The sequence below is a fragment of the Sciurus carolinensis genome, chromosome 17 (genome assembly GCF_902686445.1).
Source record: "Sciurus carolinensis chromosome 17, mSciCar1.2, whole genome shotgun sequence".
NCBI classification, from domain to species: Eukaryota; Metazoa; Chordata; class Mammalia; order Rodentia; family Sciuridae; genus Sciurus; species Sciurus carolinensis.
Genome location: NC_062229.1, coordinates 13,923,690 through 13,951,003, shown reverse-complemented (window position 1 = coordinate 13,951,003; position 27,314 = coordinate 13,923,690). Strand labels below are relative to the sequence as shown.

The 27,314-nt window shown below is 42.9% G+C and overlaps 1 protein-coding gene across 1 annotated transcript in view; it reads right to left on the bottom strand.

The window, feature by feature from the left end:
* Window positions 1-27,314, bottom strand: part of Smarca4 (SWI/SNF related, matrix associated, actin dependent regulator of chromatin, subfamily a, member 4) — an 85,931-nt gene that overhangs the window by 40,550 nt on the left and 18,067 nt on the right. The window contains 12 exon segments of the mRNA XM_047530230.1: window positions 3,458-3,621; window positions 4,885-5,035; window positions 6,544-6,665; window positions 14,796-14,853; window positions 15,025-15,155; window positions 18,376-18,426; window positions 18,511-18,678; window positions 19,837-20,010; window positions 21,552-21,725; window positions 22,181-22,307; window positions 24,624-24,882; window positions 27,005-27,103. Coding sequence (XP_047386186.1) covers window positions 3,458-3,621; window positions 4,885-5,035; window positions 6,544-6,665; window positions 14,796-14,853; window positions 15,025-15,155; window positions 18,376-18,426; window positions 18,511-18,678; window positions 19,837-20,010; window positions 21,552-21,725; window positions 22,181-22,307; window positions 24,624-24,882; window positions 27,005-27,103 — 1,678 coding nt within the window.

Sequence of the window (27,314 nt, the reverse complement as noted above, 5' to 3'; positions counted from 1 at the left end):
TGCCAGAACTGCCCCAGACAACCTGGCTTTCAACTCCCCTTATATTCAGCAACACCTCCCTGGTTTAGTCAGAGACCTATTTCTATAACAAGGAGCAACAGGAGACAGTTGAGGGACAGAGAGAGCAACTGAGAGCCAAAGCCCAAGATCTGCAGTACGTGGGGCAAGAGCCACTGTCATGAAAGGAACTGAGAAGGCAGGCTGGAGTGACCAAGAGTCCAAGGCAAGGCAAGTAGTTCATGGCAGAGAGCAGTCAAGTCCCCATGGGTAGAATGAGACAGTGAGACACCACAACACTGAAACACTCCCTGGGGCACGGATAGCTCTTCTGGCCTGGAGGAGATGATGCTGGACAGAGTGGATGTTTGCCTGGGTGGGGCATGGGGCAAAAAGGTCACAGGTCGGCCTGGGGCACAACTTCACTGAGGTGAGCATGGTAAGGAGCTGACCCCAACAACTTTGGTAATGGATTTTAACTGCAATCTGTGAGCTTTGAGACAAAGGGAAAAGGTTCAAAGCACATTGCACTCCAGCAATGAACTGTTCTGTAACTGCTGTAGGCAGCCACTGGGAATGGACGTGTCAGCAAGGAAGGATAGTTAGCATGCACCCTGCAGATGAGGCTATGTGGAAAATAGCTGCAGGACCTGCATTTAGCTCAACAAAGCCAAAGATGACAGAGAAGCCGATAAAGGCTGTGTGTGCACAGGGGTAACAGAGAGACTCGGACTTCCTAGTGCTGTCCACCAAGGGTCTGGAACCAATGACACCTCAAAATCAACATGCACATCTGGAACCCAGCTTGTTTTTTTTTTTTTTTTTTTCTTGGTTTTGTTAGTTTGTTTTGTGGTGCTGGGAATGGAATGCAGGGCTCTGCACATGCTATGTGCTCTACCACCAAGGTCCAGCTTATGGTTTCGAACACCATCCTGCTACTAGAGAAAGCAGGGTTCCATGAGAATGGGCAGGGCTGGCACTGAAGTTCCCACCACATAAAAATAAATACATAAAATAAAGCTATTGTGTCCGTGGAAAACAGACAAATGCCAGGAAAGAGACAGATAAGCCTGGATTACCTCCAAACTACCACGATGAGGGGCCTGTCAAAGAGACAATCATGTCCTTGAGCTTCCAGTGGCCAAAACTGGAAGGAATGGAGAAACCAAAGAATATACCAGTAATGGTATGTAGGCCAACGTATAAATATCCACCAGTCCTTACTGATATAAATAAATGATGAGTAAAGTAAAAGATGGGGGAGAATTCCAAATAATGTCCACAGCCTCACCAGTCAGAAAGTGGAGCTGCATTCCACAGTCTTGTGTGGGGGCTGAGCTTAGGAACTTTTTTGCAAAGAATACAGTAAGAAAGTAGAGGGAAAAAAGTAACCTCATAGCAAGCCATGTGATCAACCTGCCTTAGCCAGGTGGTCATGTTGAAAAGCAGCAGTGACAGAGCAAGCTGACAGTGTGTAGCTTTGACAGGATGAGTTAAGAAGGGCATTCCACCTCTGTGGTCTTCTGCCTAAAAGTCAGCCCGTGTCCAATCAAAAAAAAGCACAAGGTAGACCAGGACTGTAGAACCATCTACAGAACACCCAACCAGTCCTCCAAACGGGACTAGGGGTGCGGCTCAGTGGAGGATGCCTGCCCAGCATGAACTAGGCTCCAGGTTCCATCCCCACTACCAGAAGAAAACCCCCAAATTCCAAGGTCATCAAAACTATGGAAAGTTGGAGGAACTGTCACAGATCTGGAGGGTGATAGCTAAATGTAATGTGGATCCTGGAAAAGAAATGGACACTGGGAAAAATACTGTTTATGAGTAATAATGTATTAGCACTGGCTCCACAGTCCTGTCAATGGGGCAGAGGAAGGGAAGATGTGATCCACAACAGGAGAAACCAGTTGAGAGAGACACTGGAGCTGGCAACTTTTCTGTAAATCTAAAGCTACTGTAACCTAACCCTACAACAAAATGACACACTTGTGTAAAAAAAACACAGGAACCAGCTGAAGAGACTCCCAGGCCAAATCCAGGACAATTTAAGCATCAAATAAAGACAGAATCCATGAGCCCATACTACTGTAAAAAATTAAGCAGCCAAATAAATGAGAGGAGGGACAGCTCTTTTAACTGCAAAATTCCAACTAATACACTGAGAGGAATGATGGAAACATATGGTTATGAATTTGGCAACTCCTGTGTAATGATTTCAGGCAACACTCACCCACTGTGACTACAATTATTGGGAAAAGAGGAGAAGTGGGATATTGACCAATAGTCTGAGTGCCACCCACAAGATACTAGTTACAAAGAGAAACTCATGGATTTACAGCAGAGAAACCCACAGACACCTCATAACCCAGAAACTGAAGTTAACCTCGCCTGTGACGGACTGCCTTGCAGCTTGTGCCTTCAGTTACCAAGCACTGAACAGAACATTGCATCACAGAAGGGTCGTACCAGACAAACCCAAACCAAGAGCCAGTCTCCCAGACGCATGCCCAGGATTCAGATGTGTCAAGCTTTTGAAGAACAAAGATGGCCTAGAGAGTGCTGACTTCAGGCTGAAGTGACCCTGTGTGCATCTGGGTGGCCTTAGGGGGCTGTGCTCCAGGGCCCTGTCAGGTAATCCGCAAAAGCCTGGCCAAATGAAGTAGACATACCAAGTCAGGGGTTGGTTTAGGGCCAGATGTTAGACCACACCTTGCCAATGAAGAGATATCCTGTGGCTTCTGGAAAAGGTCTATGGCAAAACTTTTATGTGGCAGGTACCAAACTGGGAAGAGGGATGGGTGTACCTCTAGCAGGCTCTCAGCCTACTAGAAGGAAGATAACAAGGGAGATAAGAGATGACAAGTGACAGACCCTCCCACATAGTTGCTGAGTACCCAGATCCAACCATACCTGAGCATCTGTGATATGTAGGACAAACTGGGATGTGACTAAGAGGGCTCTGGGACCCCTGGCAGGGCGCACTGGATAATAAGGGAGTAGAAATAGCATTTGCTTTTAACAGAGCCACAGACAGTTACTCTATTCTTCAATGGGAGGCTTCTGTCTCCTGCAACCCCCATGTAAGCAACTGCCGAGTTGTAGGCACAAAGGAGACACAAAAAACAATGTGTGAAAGCTGCCCCATGGGATGGATGGACAGGGAACCTTCCACCAGCTCCTAGAAGTCAGAGGCAGGCTGGTAAGGACTGACTTATGGCCCTCACCAGTCATATATTGAATGTTCTAATGTCCAATACCTCAAAAGGTGACTGTATTAGGAGATATGGTCCTTAGTGGTAATGACGTTAAAATGAGGTCGAAGGGTAGGCCCAATCCAATATAAACGTCCTCATAAATTTCTGTTGTTTAAGCTGTGGAACTGTTAGGGCAGCTGGAGCAGACTCCAGAAGGGCACTCGAGGGAAGCCTGACTAGGCAGCAGGAGTAGGTGCACTTACGAGAGAGGCACTATGATGAGGAAGGGCCCGTTGATGCGCTTGTGCTCCATGAGGTACGTGATGAGTGCGATGGTCTGGATGGTTTTCCCCAAACCCATCTCATCAGCCAGGATGCCATTCAGGTTGTTGTTGTACAGGGACACCAGCCACTCCAAGCCCTTGATCTGCAGGAACAGAAATGGTCACCGTACAACTGAGATCCTAGTCAGATTCCAAGGCATTGCAGGGCACAAGACCCACACAGACCATATCCCATCCACAGTGACCTGACTACAGATTTTGCTCTGAACCACTCCTTCCTTATTGCTTAGCCTCATCCTAAGCAATCATTTCTACAAAATCACAGGGTGGCCGTGCATTTTAGTAATGTATGTATATGAAATTTCTATTTCTTAAGGGTGAGGTTTTTAGCTCAGTGATAAACTGGCATGTACAAGGCCCTAGGTTCCATCACCACACACAAAAGTTTTGGCCAATTTGCAATTCCACTGGTGAGAGGCTTTGCCTCTTTGGAAGCTGATATGAACATGTAAGTTCTGAGAGTTCTCTTGTGGAAAGTCGGAGAATAGAGTTTACAACCAAACAAAACGAAGGAGATGTGTTCTATTAGCTAGTTGCTTTCTGGGACCTTATAGATGAGGTAGGGATATGGGGCCACGGAAAAAGGACCTGCAGGAGGGCCTGCTCCCTTACTGTAACAAGAAAGGGCTGACTCCACGGCTGCCAGCAAATGACTCTAAGCTTCTTGCCCTACCCAGGGCTCCAGGTGACACAGAGAGCAGTGGTGGTGAGTTCCGGTTCAGATGTGGCCACTCCTAAGCTGTGTGATGTTGAGCTATTACTATACCTCTGTACTCTCCTCACTACCATAATACATGTTGAGGAGAAAATGGGACCCACATTGCAGACCTTTCAAGGGATTTAGAAACCCAGGGTGATCAAGTCTTCTTATTTTACCTATATGGATCAGGCACCCAACAAACTATTTACTATAGCTTCATTTCCTCCTGGCAGCTAATCTAACAGGTCATGCCTGCTTTACAGATCAGGGGAAACTGCACCTCAGAAGGGAAGTGGGGGCCAGGTGCAGTGGTGGGCGCCTGTAATCCCAGAGACTTAGGAGGCTGACGCAGGAGGATTGCAAGTTTAAGACCAGTCTCAGCAACTTAGCAACATGCTATCTCAAGATAAAAAAATAAAAGAGCGAGGGATGTAGCTCAGTGGTAAAGCATCCCTGGGTTCAAGGTTCAATCCTCAGTACCAAAAAAACGAAAAAAAAAAAAAAAAAAAAAAAAAAAAAAAAAAAAAGGTGGGAGTTACCCAACAACAAAAGTGGAATGTGAACTCAGGTCTGAGTACAACGGATACCCACAAAACTCTATCAAGGCAGCTATGCTGGTGGGGCCTCCCTGCCTCCTCCGTCTTACCTGGTACTGTTTGAGGACACCATTGACCATAAGCGCCGACTGTTTGTCCACTCTCTCAGTGACAGCGTGAGCCACTGCATAGTAGGATTGCAGGCCACGAGCCAAGGCCTGGGACACACCATATTCATCATCAACATCTTGTTTGGCATTCCTGGGAGCAAGATGGAAGCTCCATGAGGACACATGTTCGTATTTGTGGCAATGTGCTGTTGAAGTGATCTGTATTGGGTGGCCCTTTCTGTCCAATGACCTGTGGCCTAAACTAGAAGATATGAAGAAGGGCAACCAACAGCCTGAGGACAGGAAGGCCAGCCAACACACTCCCAGGAGGACCAGACACTGGGTGCTGTGGGACCCTATCCCACCTCTGCAGTCCAGGAATGCTATCACTTGTCACACTAGGAAAAGGAACACTGCTGCTAGTGAGAAGCTGATCATGTGGTCCATCTATTACACTGAAAGCTCCTGGAGCCACCAGGGAAAAAAACACACTGAACAGCTCCATACAAAACAGAACCACTTACGGTTTGGCAGTTTGAGGATCCAATCTGAATTCTTTCCATTTTAAAAAGTGATCTAAAATCAACTACATGTATTTACATTAAGTATGTGTGATCTATCTTCTGTCACTTCCCTTTATGCTTGCTTTCTGATTTTATATTCTTAGGAATCATTCATAGTGAACTGTGTTTTCTTACTTAGTGGGAGTTTCTTCCCCGATATACTTCCTGTTGATGTTCATGTACATGGTGAGAATTCCTTATGCAAATGCTCGAGAACAAAAGTACAAGAGAGTTTGGGATTTTTCGAATTTTGAAATATTTGCATAGAGTTACTATTTGAGCATCCCCAATTTGAAAATCTGAAATCCAACATGTCTTAAAACCTTAAACTTTCTGAACTTGGAATATTTTGAATTTTCAATTTAGGGATGTTCAAACTGCAATCTTCTTCTATTCCAGCAGCAACCTACGTAATTACCATGCACATAAGACTCTCGGTCTGCTATTTCTCTGTAATGGTCCCCATAACCTCCTTATCATAATCGATGATGAAATTAGCACATTAATTATAATTGCACTTGCAAGAGCAAAAGTTAAGAAGTAACCTAAGTGACCACCAACAGAGGAAAGACTAGAGTACAGCTATTTGTTACGTTTAGCTAAGGAAGACAGTGAGGACACTCCCTGTGTAAGGATGCACGACTATACACAGGAGAGATGACTTTGTGAGAAAAACAAGGCTTGCCCCAGTATGACCTGGATACACGTGTAAAATGAAAAGAAAACACCTTCTGCTTACTAATGGATCTCTCTGGAAGATGACACACAATGCTGGAAACAAGCTTCCTCCAGGGAGGAAATGGTGGGGAGGGGCTGAGAAAACGGTGAGAAGAGAGTTTTCTGTTGTCCAACCTACTGTACTTTATAGCCTATGATGAACCATAGGAATCATTTCAAATCCTATAAAAATGCATTTCAAATCCTATATCAAATCTTATAAAAATAAATAAAATCTGCAGTAAACAAATTTTGTCTGTTTGTGGTCCCTTGTGGCTGCTGGGGGGGATTCCATCCAGGAAAAGTTGGGGATTCCATTCGCTTCTGCCAGTACCACCTTACAGGAAAACAGCAGGGAGAGTATGACAGGACTCCTTACTCAATGATGTGCCGGGCATCCACTTCAGAGACGTCATCGCTATCTGGGTCTGGAATCTTCTTCTTTTCCTCCACAGGCAGGGTGGGAGGTTGCGCTGGCTGCGGCTGCTCTTCCTCCTCCTCCTACCAAGAGACAAGCTCATTGTTATCCCAGTTCATTCCAGAGGCGGGGTGTAGGGCTCCCAAGAGGAAGAGATTTTGGAAACAAATGATATTTTTCACAACCATTACTCCCTCTTCCTGTCCCGGAAAGGTCATGCCTCTTAATTAATCATGCCTCTTAATTAATTATTCAGTAAATTATTTTAGTTTTCCTAACTCATTCCACACACTTTTTAAAAAGGGTACTTAAGGGTATTCTGTACTCTTGTTGCTATTAAATATAAGATACCATGTCCCTCCCACCCCCATAGGTAATGGACATTTCAACTTTGTTGCCTGACCTACTGGAGCAGTTTTTCAGTTAATTCTCTTGGATTCCCTAGGATTTAAATTATTTCCTTAAAAGGTTTTAGGTTTCCTCAAAAGGTTTTTCTGCATTTACTGAAGAGATGATACTGGGACTTTGTGTGACAGATTAATAAGACACACAAACGCATTTCCCAGCATTGAACCATTCTCATATTCCTGTATAAATCATTAATACAATGGATTATTTTCCTTATCTGTAATGGAACTGTTATGGAGTTTTAAAAAATTATCTATAATTAATCCATTAAATAATTCCAATCAAAGAACAGCAAGATATCCTGTGGATATCAAAATCATTAAAAATAAATGGTGGACAATGCTAACATGTGGGGCAAGGAACTGTACCTTGGACCAATTTATCCAAACTAACAACACAATGACTGGAACTAAAATAGGGAAGGGAATTCTGGTTAAATCCTAGAGGGGTGAGCAAATTTTTTCCCCAAAGAGCAACATTAAAGTTTGACAAAACTGGTAAAAGTGACTATTTGAGAGCTCTGGGAGTCAACTAAAAGTATGACAGTCACAAAAGCATTAATCTTTGAAAAACTGGTGAATTGGGAAAAGGAGAGTGGAATTTTATAGCACTATTACTTGGGACCACTTCTATCTTTCCCAACGCCTTCAACATGAACATTCTGCTGGCGAGGGCAGGACACAAAGTCTGGCAGCAGCAGCAGAGAGGGTTCAGTCATATGGTAGCAGCAATGGCACTGCCCACGTGAAGTAAGTTAAGCCTCTCAATTTAGCAAAAGCACGTTACTGGCAAAACTGTACACACATGCAGAGGAGAACAAGTACTAGCCAACGAGGATGTGAAAATGGCCCAATTTGGGTGCATGTTCTCCCACATGGGAATCCTTTGGAAGGACACAGGCTTTCTGGTTCAAAGCATTTGAGCACAATTTCCACCCATTCACTTCATGATCACTAAGTCACAAAGAAACGAAACCTGCTCCTAGAAAGACAGGACTTTTAAAAAGGAGAAAACAGAAAACAAACTAAGCACAGACACTGGATGCAGCACACATCCTGAAGGAAACATTTCCCAGAATTAGTTCAGTTAACTAAACTGTTACCACAGCCCCCTCAAGGGTTGGAAGTCAGAATCCACTGTGGCTAAAATAAACATTAAAAAGATAGGAGGGAAAAAAACAGTTGAATTTTTGTTCACAGATGTTGAAATTAGCATAAGAGTCTTCAAAGCAGCTATTATAAATGTCGAAAGCTATTATACATATGTTCAAGGAGCTAAAGGAAATGATGTTTAATTTAAGCACAATGAATCGACAAACACAGAAAGTCAATAGAAAACAAATTATAAACTTCCCAAATAGGATGAAAAACAAAACTACCCATAAAATAATTTAATAGAACATTAAAAAGAATAAACGCAAAGAGATAGTTCTGTAGTCAAACTGCTAAAAGCCAAAGACAAACAGAAAATCTAGAAAGAGAAGAAAACCAAATTACTCCATAATAAAGAGAAGCAGCAATACAATTACTTAGTGGCTAAATTTTTATCTGAAACAAAAGGGTGGCAAGTACTGGAATAACATGTTCTAAGTGCTAAAAGAAAAAAAGCTGACACAAAGAATTCTATGTCCAGCTAAACATGCTTCCACAATGCAGACCACAGAAATATATCCCGGATCAACAGAATGAAGAATGTGTTGCTAGCAAATAGCTTTATGGAAACAAAAAAAAAAAACAACTACAATTAGTCTTTCAAGCAGAAAGGACATGAGAGTACAGTGTGGCTGAAATTCACTGAAAGAAATAGTACCAGAAATAGTAATAATGTTTTCCATTATTTCTTCTCAATTAACATCTTTAAAAATCCCAAGACTGCATCAGCATTAAGACTGTACAACAGGGGCTGGGGAGATAGCTCAGTCGGTAGAGTGCTTGCCTTGCAAGCACAAGGCCCTGGGTTTGATTCCCAGCACCCAAAAAAAAAAAAAAAAAAAAAAAAAAAAAAAGACTGTACAACATAGAAGTAATCAATAAGACAAAAACAGCAAAGGAAAGAAAGTTCAGCTACCTTAGAGCAAAATTTCTATATTTTATCAGAACTGAGAATTAATTTCATGAAAAATGTGATATATTAAGGTGCATATTATAATTGCAGTGACTACAAATTCTTAAAAACACTAAAATTTAAAATTTACAGAAGTCATTACACTACAAATTTACATAACATACATAAAAAGCAGTTAAAGATAAATAGAGAAACAAAACAGAAGACAGAATAAAATGACAAATGTAAACTTCATCATATAAATAGTTGTATCACATGTTAACGGTCTAAAATTAACTCAATTGAAAGGCAATTACTAGGGCTGGGGCTGTAGCTTCGAGGCAGAGCACTTGCCTAGCACACATGAGGCACTGGATTTGATCCTCAACACCACATAAAAATAAATAACATAAAGGTATCGTGTCCATCTACAACAAAAAAGAATCGATTTCTAAAAATAAAATAAATTAAATAAATAAATAAAATGAAGGTATTGTGTCCGTCTACAACAACAATAAAAAAATTAAAAAATAAAGCCTAGATTTAAAAAATAAAATAAAGGCACAAAGTCCACCTACAAGTACACACACACACACACACACACGCACACACACACACACACACAAAGGGCAATTACTGGAGCCTGGTATGGTGGTACATGCTTGTAATCCCAGCAGCTCAGGTGGCTAAGGCAGGAAGATTGCAAGTTCAAAGTCAGTCTCAGCAACCAAGCAAGACCCAATCTCAAAATAAAAATAAAAAGGGCTGAGAATGTTGCTCAGTGGTTAAGTACCCCTTGAATCAATCCCTGGTACCAGACCAAAAAAAATAAAAAATAAAATAAATAAAAAGGCAATTACTGTCACATGAGTATAAAATCAACAACCAGTTGTAAGTTCTTTTAAATTTAAAGAAAACAAAAAATTTAAAAAATGGAAAAAATATGCCATACAAACAAAAACCATACAAAAACAGAGTGACTACACTAATATAACACAGAATAGACTTTAAAATAAGAAATATCATTAGGGACATAATAATGATTAAAGGTTAACTATATCAGGAATATAAAACAATCGCTAAATATATACACACCTATCAACACAGCATCAAAATATATGGAACAAAATCTGGGCATAGTAGGAGAGAGGGCAGTAAAAAAGATGGTGGAATGAGACAGACATCATTATCCTATGTATATATATGATTACATGAATGGGTGACTCGTGTACAATAAAAAAATGAAAAGTTGTACTCCATTTATGTACAGTGAATCAAAACACATTGTGCTGTCATGTATATAGAAGAAACAATTAAAAAAAAAAAGCTGAGCATAGTGGAACACATCTGTAATTCAGCTACTTAGGAAGTTAAGCCATGAGGATTCCAAGTTTAAGGTCACTATGGGTGACAAAGACAAAGAACACCCGGGTGTGGTGGCCCACGCCTGTAATCCAGCAGCTCAGGAGGCTGAGGCAGGATGATCATGAGTTCAAAGCCAGTCTCAGCATAGGCAAGGCACTAAGCAACTCAGTGAGACCCTGTCTTTAAAAAATACACAAAATAGGCTGGGCATGTGGTTCAATGGTTAAGTGCCCCTGAGTTTAACCTCTGGTAGCATGCCCCCCAAAAAGAAAAAGAACAAAAGTGACATAATTAAATAAATAGATTTTAAACAAATATTCTTGGAGTCAGGCACTGTGGCTTATGCCCATAACCCCAGATACTTAGAAGGCTGAGGCAGGAGGATCACAAGTTCATGGTCAGCCTTAGCAACTCAGCAAGAACCTGTTTCAAGTTAAAAAAAAAGTTTTAAAGAGCTGGGGATGTGCACCAGTGGTAGAGTGCTAGTCTAGCATGTGTGATGCTCCATTCCCAATGCCCAGCGCAACCAACTAAACAATCAATCAAATTATGTAACTAAAAATGGACAATTCCGCTGGGGCGATAGCTCAGTCGGTAGAGTGCTTGCCTTGTAAGCACAAGGCCCTGGGTTCAATCCCCAGCACCCCCCCCAAAAAAAAAAAGGACAATTCCTAGGAAGACAAAATTTATAATGGTTTACAATGGACTCAAGAAACAGAAAATCTGAAAAGAATCTAACAAATAACTGAAAGAATGATTAAGAATCTTACAACAGCCGGGCATGGCGGCGCACACCTATAGTCCCAGCAACTCAGAAGGCTAAGGAAAGACAATATATCAAGTTTGAGGGCAGCCTCGGCAATTTAGCAAGACCCTATCTCAAAATAAAATATCAAAAGGGCTAGGATGTGACTCAATGGTTAAACACCCATGGGTTCAATCCCTGGTTCCAAAAAAAAGAAAAAGAAAAAGAAAAAAACAATTGTAATGAAAAGATCAAGTCTAAGGAAATTCACAAGTAAAACCAATCAATTATAAGGACACCACCTGTTCTCACAAAAAAATTCTTGCAGAAAACAGAGCAAGAGGGAATATTTCCCAAACCATTTTGGAGACAATATTAACCTAATACCAAAGACAGACAAAGACAATGATGAGAGAAGAAAATTAAACAAGAAAACAACAGCAATACAGGGCCGGGAACATGTATCACTCAGTGGTAAAACACTTGCCTCTAGCATGTGCAAGGCCCTGCGCTCAACCTCCAATAAGGCAAAAGCAAACAAAAACGTTCTTACATATATACCCAAAGACCTCAACAAAATATGGTCAACACAGCACAGCAACATACATAATTACAATATGTATGATTACATACTATGACAAACTGCAATGCAAGGTTGGTTGAATGCCCCAAAATTAATCAGACCAATAAAGCATTCTAACAGATAAAAGACCAAAAAAAAAAAAAAAAAACTAAAAATCTATGATATAAATAAATATTTTAAAACAAAGAAACTGGGGATGTCTTACTGGTAGAGCATTTGCCTGACTTCTGTGAGGCCCTGGATTCGATCCCTAGCACTGCAAAAAAAAAAAAAAAAAAAAAAAAAAAAAAAAAAGCGGGGTGGGGGTGGGGTGGAAGACAAAATCTGGCACCCATTCATAGATAAAGATTCTCAATAAACTACAAACAGAATAGAACTTGCCTAATAAAGAACATCTATGAAAAACTTACCACTAACATCAGTAGTGGTAGACTGAACACATTATCCCTAAAATGGAAAAAGCAAAAAATATTTCTGCTCTCCCGGTTTTTATTCTATGCTGTACTGGAGGATGTACCAAAAGCAGTAAGATAAAAGAAAGAAGGAAAACTTTATTCACCGATTACATAGCCCTGTATGTGAAAACACTAAAGAACCCATACCCGCATCAGAAAAAAATTAGAAGTTTAAAACTTAATTCTTTTTTTAAATTTTTACTGTGCTGAGGATTGAACCCAGGGTCTTGTGTTTGCTAAGGCAAGGACTCTATCAACTGAGCTATATCCCCAGCCTAAACACTTAATTCAAAAATGAAATTAAGAAAACAGTTCTATTCACAATAGCATCAAAAAGAATAAAATATGTAAAAATACAGTTTAAAAAAGTGGCAAAATATTATACTTTGCATACAAAAATTAAAGATGATTTAAACATCCAAGCACAGTGGTGCATGCCTGCAATCCCAGCAGCTCAGGAGGCTAAGGCAGAAGGATCGGGAGTTCACAGCCACCTCAGCAACTTAGGGAGGTCCTGTCACTAAATAAAATACAAAAAGGAGCTGGGGATGTTGCTCAGTGGTTAAGTGCCCCTGGGTTCAATTCTTGGAACCCCAAAAAACAGATGATCTAAACAGAAGGAAAGCCATTCAATGTTCACATACTGGAAGACTCAACACCACCAAGAACATTGTTAAGTAGGGCTGAGAGTGCAGCTCAGTGGTAGCGCGCTTGCTTGCCCAGCATGCGTGAGGCCCTGGTTTCCATTCCTAGCACCAGGGTGGGGTGGTGGGGTGGTTGTAGTAATTTGTTAAAACTCAGACAGTGGTACAAATCTGTAATCCCAGTGAACAGGGAGGCTGAGGTGGGAATGCTGACAGCCTGGGTAACTTAGTGAGACCCTGTCTCAAAATATTAGGGTTGAGATGTAGCTCAGTGGTATAATGGCCCTGGGTTCAATCCTGTGTATCATGAAAAAATAAAAATTAAAAAAAAAAAAAAAAAATTAGAAACCAAGCACACTAAAGAAATATTTGCAAGTTACATATAGAATCAAAGATGAAGATCTACAGTATGTAAAGGACTTACAACTCAATAAGATGACAACCCAATTAAAAATGGGCAAACAATCTGAACAGATTCTATCAAAGGAGATATATGAATGGTACATGTGTGCATATGAAAAAATACTGAACACCATTAGTTACTAGGAAAATGCAAATTAAAATCACAATGAAAAACCACCACAAACTCACTAGAATGGCTATAACCAAAAAGACACACAATACCAAGTGTTGGTGAGGACAGGAACCTGTGAAATGGTATAGCCACTTTGGAAAACAGTTTGGCAGTTTCTTAAAAAGGTAAACATAAACTTACCATATGACCCAGCAATTCCACTCCCAGGTATCTACCCAAGAGAAATGAAAACATATGTCCACACAGAGACATGTTTGCAAACGTTCACAGCAACATTATTCATAATAGCAAAAACAATGAAAACACAACTGTCCATCAATGGGTGTATGAATAGACAAATTTTGATATCCATTTGATGGAACATATGATGCAGCAATATAAAGGAAAACAAGTTCTTGACACTCACAATGACATTGATAACCTCGAATTATGCTATGTAAGAAAAAGCCCAATGCTAAGGACTACATGTTCTTATGACTCTATTTATAGAAAATGTCTACAAAAGAAAATCTACAGAGAGAGAAAGCAGATCAGAAGTGTCCTGAGCCTGGAGGAGGGAACAGGAGTTAAATGCCAAAAGGCTAGAATTTGGGGGGTGACAGCCATGTATTAACACTGGTGCGTAGTGATGACTGCACAACTACAAATTTGTGAAGAAACACTTTTAATGGGTACATAATGTAGTATATAAGTCATATATCAATAATATTAAAAAATTCATAACAAAATGTTATTGACCTAAGACTCATTAGAATATTTTTAAAAAATCTAAACATGTGACAAGAGGCTTTCAAGAGACTGCAGTGGATATAAAAATGGAATATATCAATTTTTAAGTAGCACAAGTCAATGGGAAAGGGATATAATAAATGGCACAGTAACTGACTTAATACTTGGAATGGCGGAAGAAATTAGAGTTCCACCACATGCCCTATAGCTGGTAAACTCCAGTTAACCTCAGGAGGCAAACAAAAACTAAATAAGGAAGGGTGAAAGTAGGACCAGCCAAAAGAAACATGTGATGAACATGAAGCTGGCTTCAGATCAGGACTAAATATATATATAAAGAATACACAAAATTCATAGTTAAAACACACAACTGATTAGAAATGAACAAACAAATCAGACCATTCACAGAGCAGGGATGTTGAATAAGCACTTGAACTGTGGCTAGTACAATAAAGGAAATGAATTTAAATTTTATATGATTAATTTAATTTCAAAAGGAAATAGTCAATGTGGTGTGAAGGTACCACATGGGTCAGCACAAATCTAAAGTACCAACTTTCAGCTGAACTGGGGCCTCAGCTGCCCCTGCCCCATAAGGTGCCCAACCAGGGGAAGGTCACGGCGCATAGGGTGACAGACACACACAGGATGGAAGGTCCCACTACCAAGAGTTGAGGATCTTGAAAGCCAGGAAATAAACTCTTACCTCCTCCTCTTCTTCTGAGCCACTTTCCTCACTATCGGATCTTGGAGCTACCTCATACCTAGAAAAAATAGTGATTTAATATAAAACCCCCTCAGAACTCGCAGGATTCACTTTCCCCCCCGACGATGGTACCCAAATGCAAGCAAAATCACCCTAGCTACCAATACCTAGAAGGGAAATCTGTTGTCTTAGTAACCTGGCTGAATCTGGAATTCGAGGTCCAACTCACCCTGGGTTCATCTCAAGCCAGGCCTCCAGCTGACCAGCTTTTGGGGCATCTGTGCCCGTGAGGATCTTCCCACTCTCCACATGGATGACTTTCACAGGGAGATCACTCATCTGGCTGGTCTCGTCCAGAGGCTGAAAGAAAATTGCCCACATGAACTAAGCTTCCCTGGGCTCCATCCCTCAGGCACCAAGAGGGAACAGGACTAATTGTGCCCAACTGAGAAAAGAATCTCCCAACTTCATGCCCAGAAAAGGTTGGAGAAACACGGCCACTGGTAGAGAAAATGGCCTAATTATATAGTCAGCCCTCTGTATCCACAAGTTCTGCATTCAACCAACCCATATTTGGATGGAAAATATTTTAAATATTTTTAAAAGTTTTTGTTTCTAAGCCAGGCATGGTGGCACACCTGTAATCCCAGTGACTTGGGAGGCTGAGGCAAGACTGAAGCCAGTCTCAGCAATTTAGTGAGGCCCTAAACAACAAGACTCTGTCTCAAAACAAAAAATCAAAAGGGCTACAGATGTGGTTTTGGGGTTAAGCACCCCTGGGTTCAATTCCCAGTACCAAAAAATAAAAAACAAAAATAAATAAATAAATAAAAATTGTATTTCTATACATGCCTAGAATCCCAAGAACTTGGGAGGCCAAGGCAAGTTAAACATTAAGTTTGAGGCCAGCTTCAGCAACTTGTGAGGCCAGCTTAAGCAACTTAATGAGACACTGACTCAAAAAAATAAAAAGGGCTGGAGATGTAGCTCAGTGATAGAGCGCCCCTGAGTTCAACCCCCAGTACCAATAAACAAATTTCCCCATGGCAACAAAGAAAGAATTCCTCATTTTAAGATAATAAGTTTACATGAATGCTTTCTTCCTTTTGAGTTCCTCCTTATTTCCCGAAGAAAACCTCCAGGATAAGGATGAAATTCTTGGTACACCTATTTTTTAAAATGCTGTACTTTCTGTCAACACCATCTGTACTCTGGAGGAATATTAATCTCCATGCACATGAAAAACACCTGGAGCAACCCACCCTGGACAGCAATGCTCTGCCCAAGTCAATGGGCTCTGCAGATTGATTCAACCAGTAACTCTGAAATATTGAATATGTCAGAATTCTGACCTATGTGCCCTGGGGAGAGGTGTGGCCATGTCAGTTTTTTAAAGCCATCTAGATGACTAGAAAGATGAGAACAAGGGAAGTCCCCATGCCAAATCCTGTGAAAGACAGGAACAGGTGAGTGCCACAGCAAAAACTCAACAGAATTCTTTCCCCTTGTATGACTCTTCCCTTAAATTCCCCCAGACATCCTTAGGATAAGGCTTTGTGTTACAGGAACATGCCAGCTCACATTTGTCTAAAACAAGTCAATATAACAATTCAGGTGAAATCACTTCAGAGAATTTTCTTTGGTAACTCACAAGTCATTCACTTCTACGAGCCTGGCCTGTAGAAAAAACACGCATCTGCTAAAGACTCAATTTTGTCTCCCCCAAATCCCTATACCCAAGGCAACAATACTAGGAGATGGAGGCTGTTGGCCATAATCAAGTTAGATGAAATCACGAATGCAGTGTCCTAATGATGCGATTAGTATTCTTACAAGTGACACCAAGGAGTAGGGGCTGTAATTCCATGATAGACATGCTAGCATACACCAGGACCTCAGATTCATTCCCAACACCAAGGAAGGAAAAAGAAAAAATGAGAAGATACAACTGGGTATGATGTTGAGTTACTTGGGAGACTGAGGCATGGGATCATTTAAACACACAAGTTCAAGACCAGCTTGGGCAACATAAAAAGACTGGGCCTCACCAAAAAAAGAAAACAAAAACCCCACCAAAGATTTCTCCCACTCCCCTCATCCCACACCACCATCCCCCAAGTGAGCATAGAAATGGCCACCTATAACCCAGGAAAGGACCTTCAACAAGAATCAACAATGCGGACACCTTGATCTTTATACCTAGCCTCAAGAACCGAGAGGAAAATAGATGCCTGTTGTGCAAGCTCCCAGTCTATCCCACTTTACTATGGCAGAACGAGCTAACCATGACAGCATGACAATATAATGGACAAGCCAAGTGTGGTGGTGCACACCTGAAGTCCCAACTACTCAGGAGATTTACCTTGTTCTCTTGCCTCCTAGCTGGGAGACTTCTTCATAGGGCTATGGGTTAATGTGTTTTGTGTGTATCCTAGAACTTAGCAAATAAGTGTATCATGGCTGATGGTAGCCAGGTTACTGACTTTAGAAATAAGGAAAGGGTGAAGAAAAGAAATAACCCTGAGATGTGGGATTAGGATTGTAGGTATCAGGGTGATGCCAACATGTTTAATATACATGTGGCAATGCAGTGTACACATGCACATACATCTATTCCCTAAATTTAGCTGCTCAGAGAACTTAAAAGCCATGTCAGCCACTAGCAATAAGCATACTCAAAGTGAGATTGGAATTCTATTCTTCTCTAATAAAAGGAACCAGGACTCCATGGAGAAGAGACTCACTCAGGGCATGGTTATGGAAGCAACTGAATCTGGTAAGGAGGAAGCACTCAAAAAATGAGGGGGATGCATCAACAGAACGTGGAGCCAATATGAAGGGGCTCATACTGGCTCAAGTCAAATAGAGTGAGTAATAGTAAAAAAATCTACATACAAATGAGGCAGGACGGATATGCACAGAAAAAATGGGGCAGGGGAAGAAGAAAGAAGGGAAGAAAAAAATAGGTTTAGCTGGGCACAGTGGTGCACACCTATAATCTGCAACTCAGGAGACTGAGGCAGGAGAATTTCAAGTTCAAAGCCAGCCTTGGCAACTCAGCAAGGCTCTAAGCAACTTAGCGAGACCCTGTCTCAAAATAAAAAATAAAAAGGGCTGGGGATGTGGCTCAATGGTAAAGTGTCCCTGGGTTCAACTCCCAGTACCAAAAAAAGAGGAAAAACAAAAAATGGTCTAGAAACAAACATATCCAAAGAGTGGGATGAAAGATGAAAGGGATGGCAACATTGGATTCTTATAAATCCTCTTTATATATGGCTTTTGTGGTTTATAAAGAAAAGATTTTGGGGACAGGATGCATTTCAGTGACAGAGCACTTGCCTAGCATAAAGCCCTGGTATAAGGAAAAAATAAATTTAGAAAATCAATAATATTTTTAAAAAATAAAAGACTTCTGGGCTAGGGATGGAGCTTAGTGGTACAGCATGTGGAGACTAGCATGCTTGAACCCTGGATTCCATAACCAGCACCATTAAAAAAAAAAAAAAAAATTCCTAAAAAATGATTCAGACCCACACCGCAGGGCTGGTAGCATTTCCATAAGAAATCCCTGCTTCCTCACCTCGCCATCTGGTCCAATTGCAGGTGTCTGCCCTTCAGCATTTTCTGCCTTCTGTAAGTAAACAGAGACATTAAGTGACCCCACAGGCTAAGGCCACCCATACAGACAGACTCTTTCAGACAGGGCCCAGCGCACCTTCTTTTTCTTTTTCTTCTTTTTCTCCTTGGCGACCTGGGCAGCCTTATGCTGCCGCACCAGCTCAGTGAGATTGGCCACATACTCATCTGTCTGTTGCAAGAGGTAGGCCAAGCGCTTGTCCTTCTTCTGGTCGATGAGTTTGCGGTAGCCCTCCTCGTCTTCAGCCTAAAGTGTGGGGTTGTGACACTCACTGGTTTGCAAGACCTGCGCATCTGTTGGCCTCCAGCAAACCCAATGGCAAGAGCCCCACTGGAGTTTCATTAACCAGCAACCAGCAGAGCATTTTAGAGCAGTTGGCTCTCATCCCACCCTGTTTCACAGGCATCAGCTCCCCGTTCAGTATTTCCTCAACACATATGCAGTGCTAGACCCCAAAGCAGACATGTACCTGCCACAAGTCACTCAGAAAGACCACAACCAAGTCCTGGCCTCTTGGTCCAGAAAACACACCCCAAATCCTAACACTCTCTACACTTGGCCAAGCTGCATCATTGCCACAAACCCCACAGAAATCCCCTCCCCTTTCTGAAAATAAATCAGATCACTTCAGCCTGGAGTTGAAATGCTCCTGGAACATTCCCTTATGTTCAGAATTAAATCCACAGTCCTTGCAATGGCCTGCCTTTGCAAGCTCTTTGACCTCATTTCCTGCCCCAACACAACAACATTCCATGGACCCAGGGCCACTTCTTCTGTCTTGCACTTGGTTGTCTGCAACCTCTGCCCTATCTTCCTGGGGGTTCTTCAGCAGATCTCTGCACTTATGGGTCATGCTTGCCCTTTGGATGTCTGTTCTGAGGCCTTCTCACTTCCCTGCTGTTCTGTGCATTGTTCTTTCACTATCCTAAACTAGCACATTCATTTCATTCAAAAAATGTCTCTCTCAAGTGCAAGTACCACCCCATGAGGGCAGAGACTGTGTCCTCTGCATGCAGTGCCTGGCAGAGTGAGTCATCAATATCTGCCAAACTTGTGACTCTTTCATGAGCAGTAAGGCACATTTGTTCAGAGGGTAAAGAGTGTGGACCACTACTTCTGTGGTTCTCACTCGACCCAGGGTAGAGAGCATCAGCTTCATCCCTCAGGAAACACAGGACAGCCAGTGAACAAGCCCTGAGACCATGTAGCCACTCTGATGGCCAGAGGGACCAGAAGATCTGAGACAAGGATCCCCCCCCCCCCCAAACCCAAGCCTATCCTACCCTTCAGCCCCAACTCTAACCCAAGAATCAGAATGCTCAGCATAATCCTGGTAATAAGGCCACTGGCACCTGCAACCCTCAAAGCACACAAGGAATCAAAAGCAAGAAAACAGAACTCTACCATGAGCCTCCGCATTCTTTCCTTCTCGATTCGTTCATTTTCTTTCTTCTGTTCTCGCTCTGTGTTGGCATGGTACGTGGCTACTGCCTTGGTGAGTTTCTGAATTTTGCCTGTGACTGATCTGTGATATTCTTTAAAATCCTTGGCATGCTGAAGAATGCTATTGAGGTATTCCTGTAGAGACATGGGCAAAAGAGAAGACTGAACACTCAACAGGAGTCATCATGATGTCATCCTGAGTGAGACATGACTTGATAGGCAGCTTGTTTACAAAAGCTGGGCATGGTGCCGCACACCTATAACACTATTTGGGTGACTGAGGCACGAGTATTTCAAGTTAAAGGCCAGGCTAGGCAACTTAGTGAGACCGTGTCTCAAAATAAAAAACAGAAAGGGCTAGGGATATAGCTCAGTGATGAAATGTTGTTTATTTCAATACCAGTACTGAAAAAGATAATAAAAATTTTAATTATATCATTAATTAAATAAGGGCTGGGGCTCAGTGGTGGAGGGCTTTCCTCACACACATGGGTACTGGGTTCGATCCTCAGTACCACTTAAAAATAAATAAAATAAAGGTATTGTGTCCATCTATAACTAAAAATATTTTTTAAAAAATAATAATTAATTAAATAAAAAGGGATAGGGAGCTGAGGTGGTAGCTCACTGGTAGAGTGCTTGCCTAGCATGTACAGATGCCCTGGCTTCAAGCCTCAGCACCACAGAGATATAAATAAGTAAAATAAAGGTCCATTAACATCTGAAAAAAATACGTTGAAAAAAATAAAAGTGTTGGGGGGTCTGGGATATAGCTCAGTTGTAGAGCACTTGCCAGGCACCTATGAAGCCCTAGGTTCAATCCCCAGCATTGTAAAACAAACAAGAAAAACAGATTGCATGTAAATTTTAGACACAATTTTTTTAGCTTTAGACTAATACATGTATACAGAAAAAGGGTGGAATTGTAAATAATAAAAGTTTACGGTGAATACTGACTTATTTTTTGTTTTAAAAATTATTAGAAATACACGTTCATTATTAAAAACTTCAGGAAATAGCAATGAGCAACAAAATACACAGATTCATCTCCAAATCCTATCTGATTAGAGATTTTAGTCTGCTTGACTGACCTCATAAAGTCATATCAGGCCCTGCTCTGCTCAGTACCCTCCATGGCTCTCACCCCACACCAAGCAAAAGCCAAAATAGTTCCCCTAATCACAGGCCCCTGTTCCATCTGCCTTGTCACCTCCTTCCCCTCACCTCTTGCAGCTATCCCTGTCATTCACTCCACTCTGGCTACACTGGGAGCCTGGCTTCTCAGAGAAAACAGAGGCACATTCCAGCCCCAGGGCATTTGTACCTGCCCAGTATCTGGACTGCTCTCTGCCCACATGTCCCAGCGACTCCCTCCCTCAGGTCTCTGTTCAGATCTCACCTTCCCAGAGAAACTTCCCTGACCATGTGCCTTCCTCACTCTTGCCCTGCTGCACTTTCCTCATGCTCTATCACTTTCACAATACGACACAGGGATTTCATTATTGCCCATCTTCTCCCTGTGGTTTGGTTTTGCCCACCAGTGTATTCTCAGTGCCTAGGGGATTGTTAAAATGAAAAGACTAGTGTGCCTAGAAATAAAACATACAAGGCCCCATCCTGGTGCAAGCTGTGATGAGCAGGCACCCAGGCAGCCCAGGCACAGTTCTGGAACGAACCTGGTGCTTCTGGCGGCGCTTGCGCTCCTGCTCAATCTTCTGCTGTTTCTCTAGCTTCTCAGTGATGCGGGCCTCTCGCAGGGACTGCCGCTTGCTGCGCTTGTAGGCCTTGGCGTTGAGGGCTGTCTCCAAGGCCGTGTCCCTACGCATGCACACCACAACCTCCTGACGCAGCTTCAGGGAGGAAGAAGAGACACTGATGCTGTGCGCAACACCTCTGCTGTGCCCACAGTGAAGTATACAATCGCTGATCACACACAGGCAGCTGATACTGCCTCCCAAAGGATCCTAATTAAGTGCCTACTGCACCCATGGGTAGTATAGGCAAGAGCAGGTGACCATTCTGCACACCTGGTCGGAGTATCTTCCCACCATACACATCCTGCTTCTGCTAGCAACTGCAGTTTAGGGCAAGCCCACGTTTGTGCATCACGTGAACACCCCTGCTCCACCATGGAGCAAGACACAGGGAGAGGGTAAGACTGTGGGTTAACACATGTGGGCTGGCATGGCTGCCTTAACCATAAAGGTACCCTAGATGTTGGTCTGGCAAGAAGTTCTTGGGATCTCAGCATGACACATGGTGGAAAAGGCCTGTCTCCTACAGCCAGGACCACACTGGAGCTCACCTGTCTCTGGAAGTTCAGCAGCCTGAGGGCCTTGAGCTCAATGGTTGCTTTGGTTCGCAAATCCCCGGCCAGGGACCCGGGGAGGTTTTCAAGTTCCTGAATTCGGTGTGCAATGCGAGCCTGCAGCCTAGGTGCAAAGAAAGGGAAAAAAAGGATAAGTTGTAAGAGGGACTACATTTATAAGAAGCCACCCGGTCCCTATCTTTAGAGCTAGAGCTTCTGAAGAATCTATCCCTCAAGGCAGGATGACCTGGTCCTAAGATATGAGATGCCTCAGAAAGGATGCTAGCCACAACACAAAACAGAGAGCAAGAAGCCAGAGAGTTCCTTAGGACCAGGCCACAGAGACCACAGCAATCAAGAGACCTATTGGGCTATGGCTGGTTCATGGCATGTTAGCAGTGAGTTGGTTCCTGACATCGGGCTAACCAGAATCTCTGTCCCTCCAGCATGGATGGGACATGGGGTCATAGAAATCTACTGAGCTAGAAAATGTTCACTATCATCAGCAACTAGAGAAATGCAAATTAAAACTACACTAAGATTTCTTCTCACTCCAGTCAGAATGGCATTTATTAAGAATACAAGCAATAATAAATGTTGGCAAAGATGTGGGGGAAAGGTACAATCAAACATTGCTGATGGGACTGCAAATTGGTACAACCATTATGGAAAGCAGTATGGAGATTCCTCAGAAAACTTGGAATGGAACCATTTGACCCAGTTATCCCACTCCTCAGTTTATAACCAAAGGACTTAAAATCAGCATACTATGGTGACACAGTCACATCAATGTTTACAGTAGCCCAATTCACAATACCTAAGCTATGGAACCAACCTAGATGCCCTTCAAAAGATGAATGGATAAAGACAATGTGGTACATAAACATACTGGAATACTACTCAGCCATAAAGAAGAATGAAATCATGGCATTTGCGGGTGAAGGATGGAACTGGAGACTATCATGCTAAGTGAAATAAGCCAATTCCCAAAGGCCGAATATTTTCTCTGATATGTGGATACTGACTCAAAATGGAAGGGGGGGGGCGTTTCACCGGACTGGGATTGCGGGGATAGATGGGAATGGGAAAAAGAGTAGAATGAATAGGAGATAACATTCCTATGTTCATATATGAATACATGACCAGGGCTAGGGTTGTGGATCAGTGTTAGAGTACTTGCCTAGTACATGTAAGACAGGGAGTTCGATTCTCAGCACAATAAATAAATGAATAAATAAATAAATAAATAAATGGTCCACCAAAAATTAAAAAAAATATAAATATTTTTAAAAGAAAGAATACACGACCAGTGTAACTCCACATGTACAACAAAAATGGCAAGTTATATTCCATATATATGCCAAAATACATTCTACTGTCACGTAAAGCTAAAAAGAATAAAAAATATTTTTAAAAAAATGTTGAAAAAAAAAAAAAGGTTCCAAAGCTTCTAAACAAATCAAAATAGAAACAAAAGTGTGTCCCCCAACACACAAATCTCTATCTATTGAGCTGGACTGGGGTTGTAGTAAAGTGCTTGCGTCACAAGTGTGAGGCACTGGGTTCAATTCTCAGTACCACATAAAAATAAATAAATAAAATAAAGTACTGTGTACGTCTATGACTAAAAACATAAGAAATCTATTAAGCCGACGAACCTCAGTGTCCTCATCCATAAACTAAGGACACCCCTGAAAGTAATCCTAGAGGCTTGATCTGAAGGTTAAATGAAATAATCTCCTGCTCAGTCTTTTCACACGTATTACGGAGCACCTACTGTGTGGCAACAATCATTTAGGGTATGGAGTCTCAGCACTGAAAGGGACCAATAAGGTTGTTGCTCTGTGGAGCTTGCAGTCTCATTGGAAACAAAGGCCAGAGGGAATAATACAATAAATGGTGGGTGGGGTATGACGCCAATGTGACTCAGTGCTTTCCTAACTTGGGAGGCTGCAGGTTTGATCCTCAGCACTGGGCGGGGGAGTAAATCTGCCACTAAGTCCAGAGTGGCTAGTGCTTTGAGGATGGCCTAGAGGTGAGGGGGACTGGGAAGGACTTCTATGTGAAGGTGACCTCAGCATCGAGACCTCAATGGCCACATGAGGCTGTGCACAGCCATGCAAAGACCTTGAGGCAGGAATAAGTCCAAATAAATAAAGGGAAAGAGAAACAGGGAGTGTGGAGCACTGGGCTGGAGCTGAACAGAGAATTTACTGGACAGATGTGGGAAGCCAAGAATGGGTTTGAACCTGAGAAATGGATTTGACATAAATCGGTTGTAAAGGAGGAGTTATACTGCTGTGTGGAAGGATGCGCAGCAAACTTAGGAGAATGGGAGGCTCCTGGGGGAGGAGGGTGAAGCCATCACCAGCCCAGTGACCCTCAGCACGGGGAGCCACGCCTCAGCAAATCCAAGCGGAACCAGTGAGCTACATCTCACCTGTACTCCCGCTCCTGCAGGATCTCCACAGGGTCCAGGCCTCTGGGCTTCTGGATGGGGGTGATGCGGCTCTGCTTCTGGTGCAGTGGCACCAAGGGTGCAGGCTGAGCTGGCTGCCCTGGGGACTGCGTCTGAGGTGGCATCACAGGTGAGGCGGCGGGTGGGACAGCGGGGGGCGCAGGCGAAGGGCGTCCTGTCGGCTGCGGGGGGATCAGTTTCTGAGGGGTGCTTGTGGGGGCAGCAGCATTCGCCATGGGTCCTGGGGAGAGGCGAGCAGGATGGGCACATGTTGAGCCCAAGGACAAGTCTGCGGTGGAAATGCAAAGCCTGACAGGCGGCTTGCTACCTGGGACAGACCAACCTCTCCCACCTCCCTTCTCTCACCAAATTCCACCCTGCTTCTCACCCAGGGGTTTGCCTCCCTCCTGCCTTGGGGTTCACCTCTTCTCATGATCTCCACTATGCTCCCTGACCCCAGTCCTCATTCACCTAGGTCCTTCTGGCCTATGTCCTCACAGGACCCACATTTCCTTGTCTTTCCTCTATAGCAGTCACCCCTCTTGCAGCAGCTTCTCTTTCTGCTGTTTCAGTCACCCTCAGTCAACCACAGTCTGAAACTATTATGTGGAAAATTCCAGAAATAAACAACTAATGAATTTAAAACTGCCCTGTCCTGAGTAGCTACCTCACAGCGCTTACATCATTTGCCTCACTCCGTCTCCTCACACCATCACAGTGAGTACAAGATAATCAGGGGTGGGTTTTTTTTTTGCAGTAGTTGGGATTGCTCCAGGCCTCCTGAATGCTAGTAAAGTGCTCTAGCATTGAACCATATGCCCAACCCAGGTATTTTTATTTTTTATGGTACCCGGAATTGAACCCAAGGGTGCTTTACCAGTTAGCTCCATCCTTAATCCTTTTTAGTTTTTTTTTTTTTTTGGCACCAGGTATTGAACACAGGGCACTTAACCACTGAGCCACATTCCCAGCCCTTTTTAGGTTTTATTTTGAAACAGGGTCTTGCTAAGCTGTTTAGGGCCTAAGTTGTGGAGGTTGGCTTTGAACTCGTGATCCTCCTTGCCTCAGCCTCCCAAGTCACTGGGATAACAGGCATGTGCCACTGTGTCCAGTTTAGTTTTATTTTAGGATCTCAATAAGTTGCCCAGGATGACACTGAACTTGCCATATTCCTGCCTTAGCCTCCTGGACCACTGGGTTTACAGGCATGCACCACTACACCCAGCTAATAAGACAATTTTAGAAACAAGAGACCTTATTCACACCTTTTACTACAGTAGGTCGTTATAACTGTTCCTTTTTATTACTAGTTGTCATTCATCTCTGTGACTAATTTATAAATTAAACTTTATCACAGGTATGCACATTCAGATGAAAAACAGTAAGTAGGAGTGTTATTTCACATCTGTAATCTCAGTTATCTGAGAGGCTGAGGCAGGAGGATTATAAGTTTGAGGTCAACCTCAGCAATTTAGAAAGTCCCTGTCACAAAAAGCTAAGTAAATAAATAAATAAAGGGAAAATAAAAAAGGCTAGGAAGATAGGTCAGTGGTAATGAATCCCCAGTTCCCCAGGCCACAAAAGAAAGAAAGATGGGGAGCAGGGAGAGAAAAAAAGAAAAGGATAAAAAGATGGGTTTGGTTGGTAGCAAACATCCCCTGGGGGTCTTGGAACATATCCTCCATGGATAAGTGGGGAACGCAACACTCTACTTCCAAGTGAATCCAACTTTAGGGACTAGCTCTTCCATTTCCATCAATACACACGAGACTCTAAGATGGCAGCAGGAGTCCATCTTATCCACTAACCTCAACCCCAAACAGATATGGATCCTGAAATACTCACAACCAACGAACTATTACAGAGGAGGACATGGAGCCTCAGAGAGTACTGAACCAAGGCTACACATGATCAGTGAGGTTGACAGGACCCTAAACTGTCCTGTCATCCTACCTGTCCTGTTCCCGGGAAGGAAGGTAGGTCAAGTTGTGCCTTCCAGGTACTACATCCTGAAGGAATTTGTGGTCCCAGCTACACCTCTCAAGCCTTTCCCTTGAGTTTTGTGGTGGACCCAATCTTTGCTCTCCTTGGCTTTCTACTGTTTTAAAGAGACCCCAGGATAAACTTGACTTACAACACAGGCACAAAGGGAACTATGCAGTAGATCTGACCCAAAGTCTTTGGGAACTGACCAGGGACAGATGAGACCAAGAGGACGCCACAAGAAAATGTGGATTTCTGCTCTGGTCAAGCAAGTGTCCTAAGCACTCTCTCTGATCAGGCTCATCTCAGGGCCTGCACACTTCAAGCTCATGATAGGGAGGCAGGGCACAGAAGTGTCACCAAGACAGAAGGGATCTTACCTTCAGGCCAGGGTTTAGGAGGCCCTCCAGGGGGCTGGCCAGGCATCCCAGGGGGCACACCTGAGGGTCCTGGAGGCGGCATGTTGGGTCCTCCCATACCTACATGCAAGGGGAAACAAACAAAGGAGAATAAAATGTGAACTGTCCTCATATCCAAACCTACCCCATGGGCACCCCTGGTTCAGGGCACATGCCCATCCACAAGCCCTTAGGTGTGGTTCTCCAGGGGAGCTGGAGAAATGGCATTTATCATGACAGTGACCTGGACTCCTGAGCAGTCACTTGAGGAGCTCATCAACAACAGAGTTCA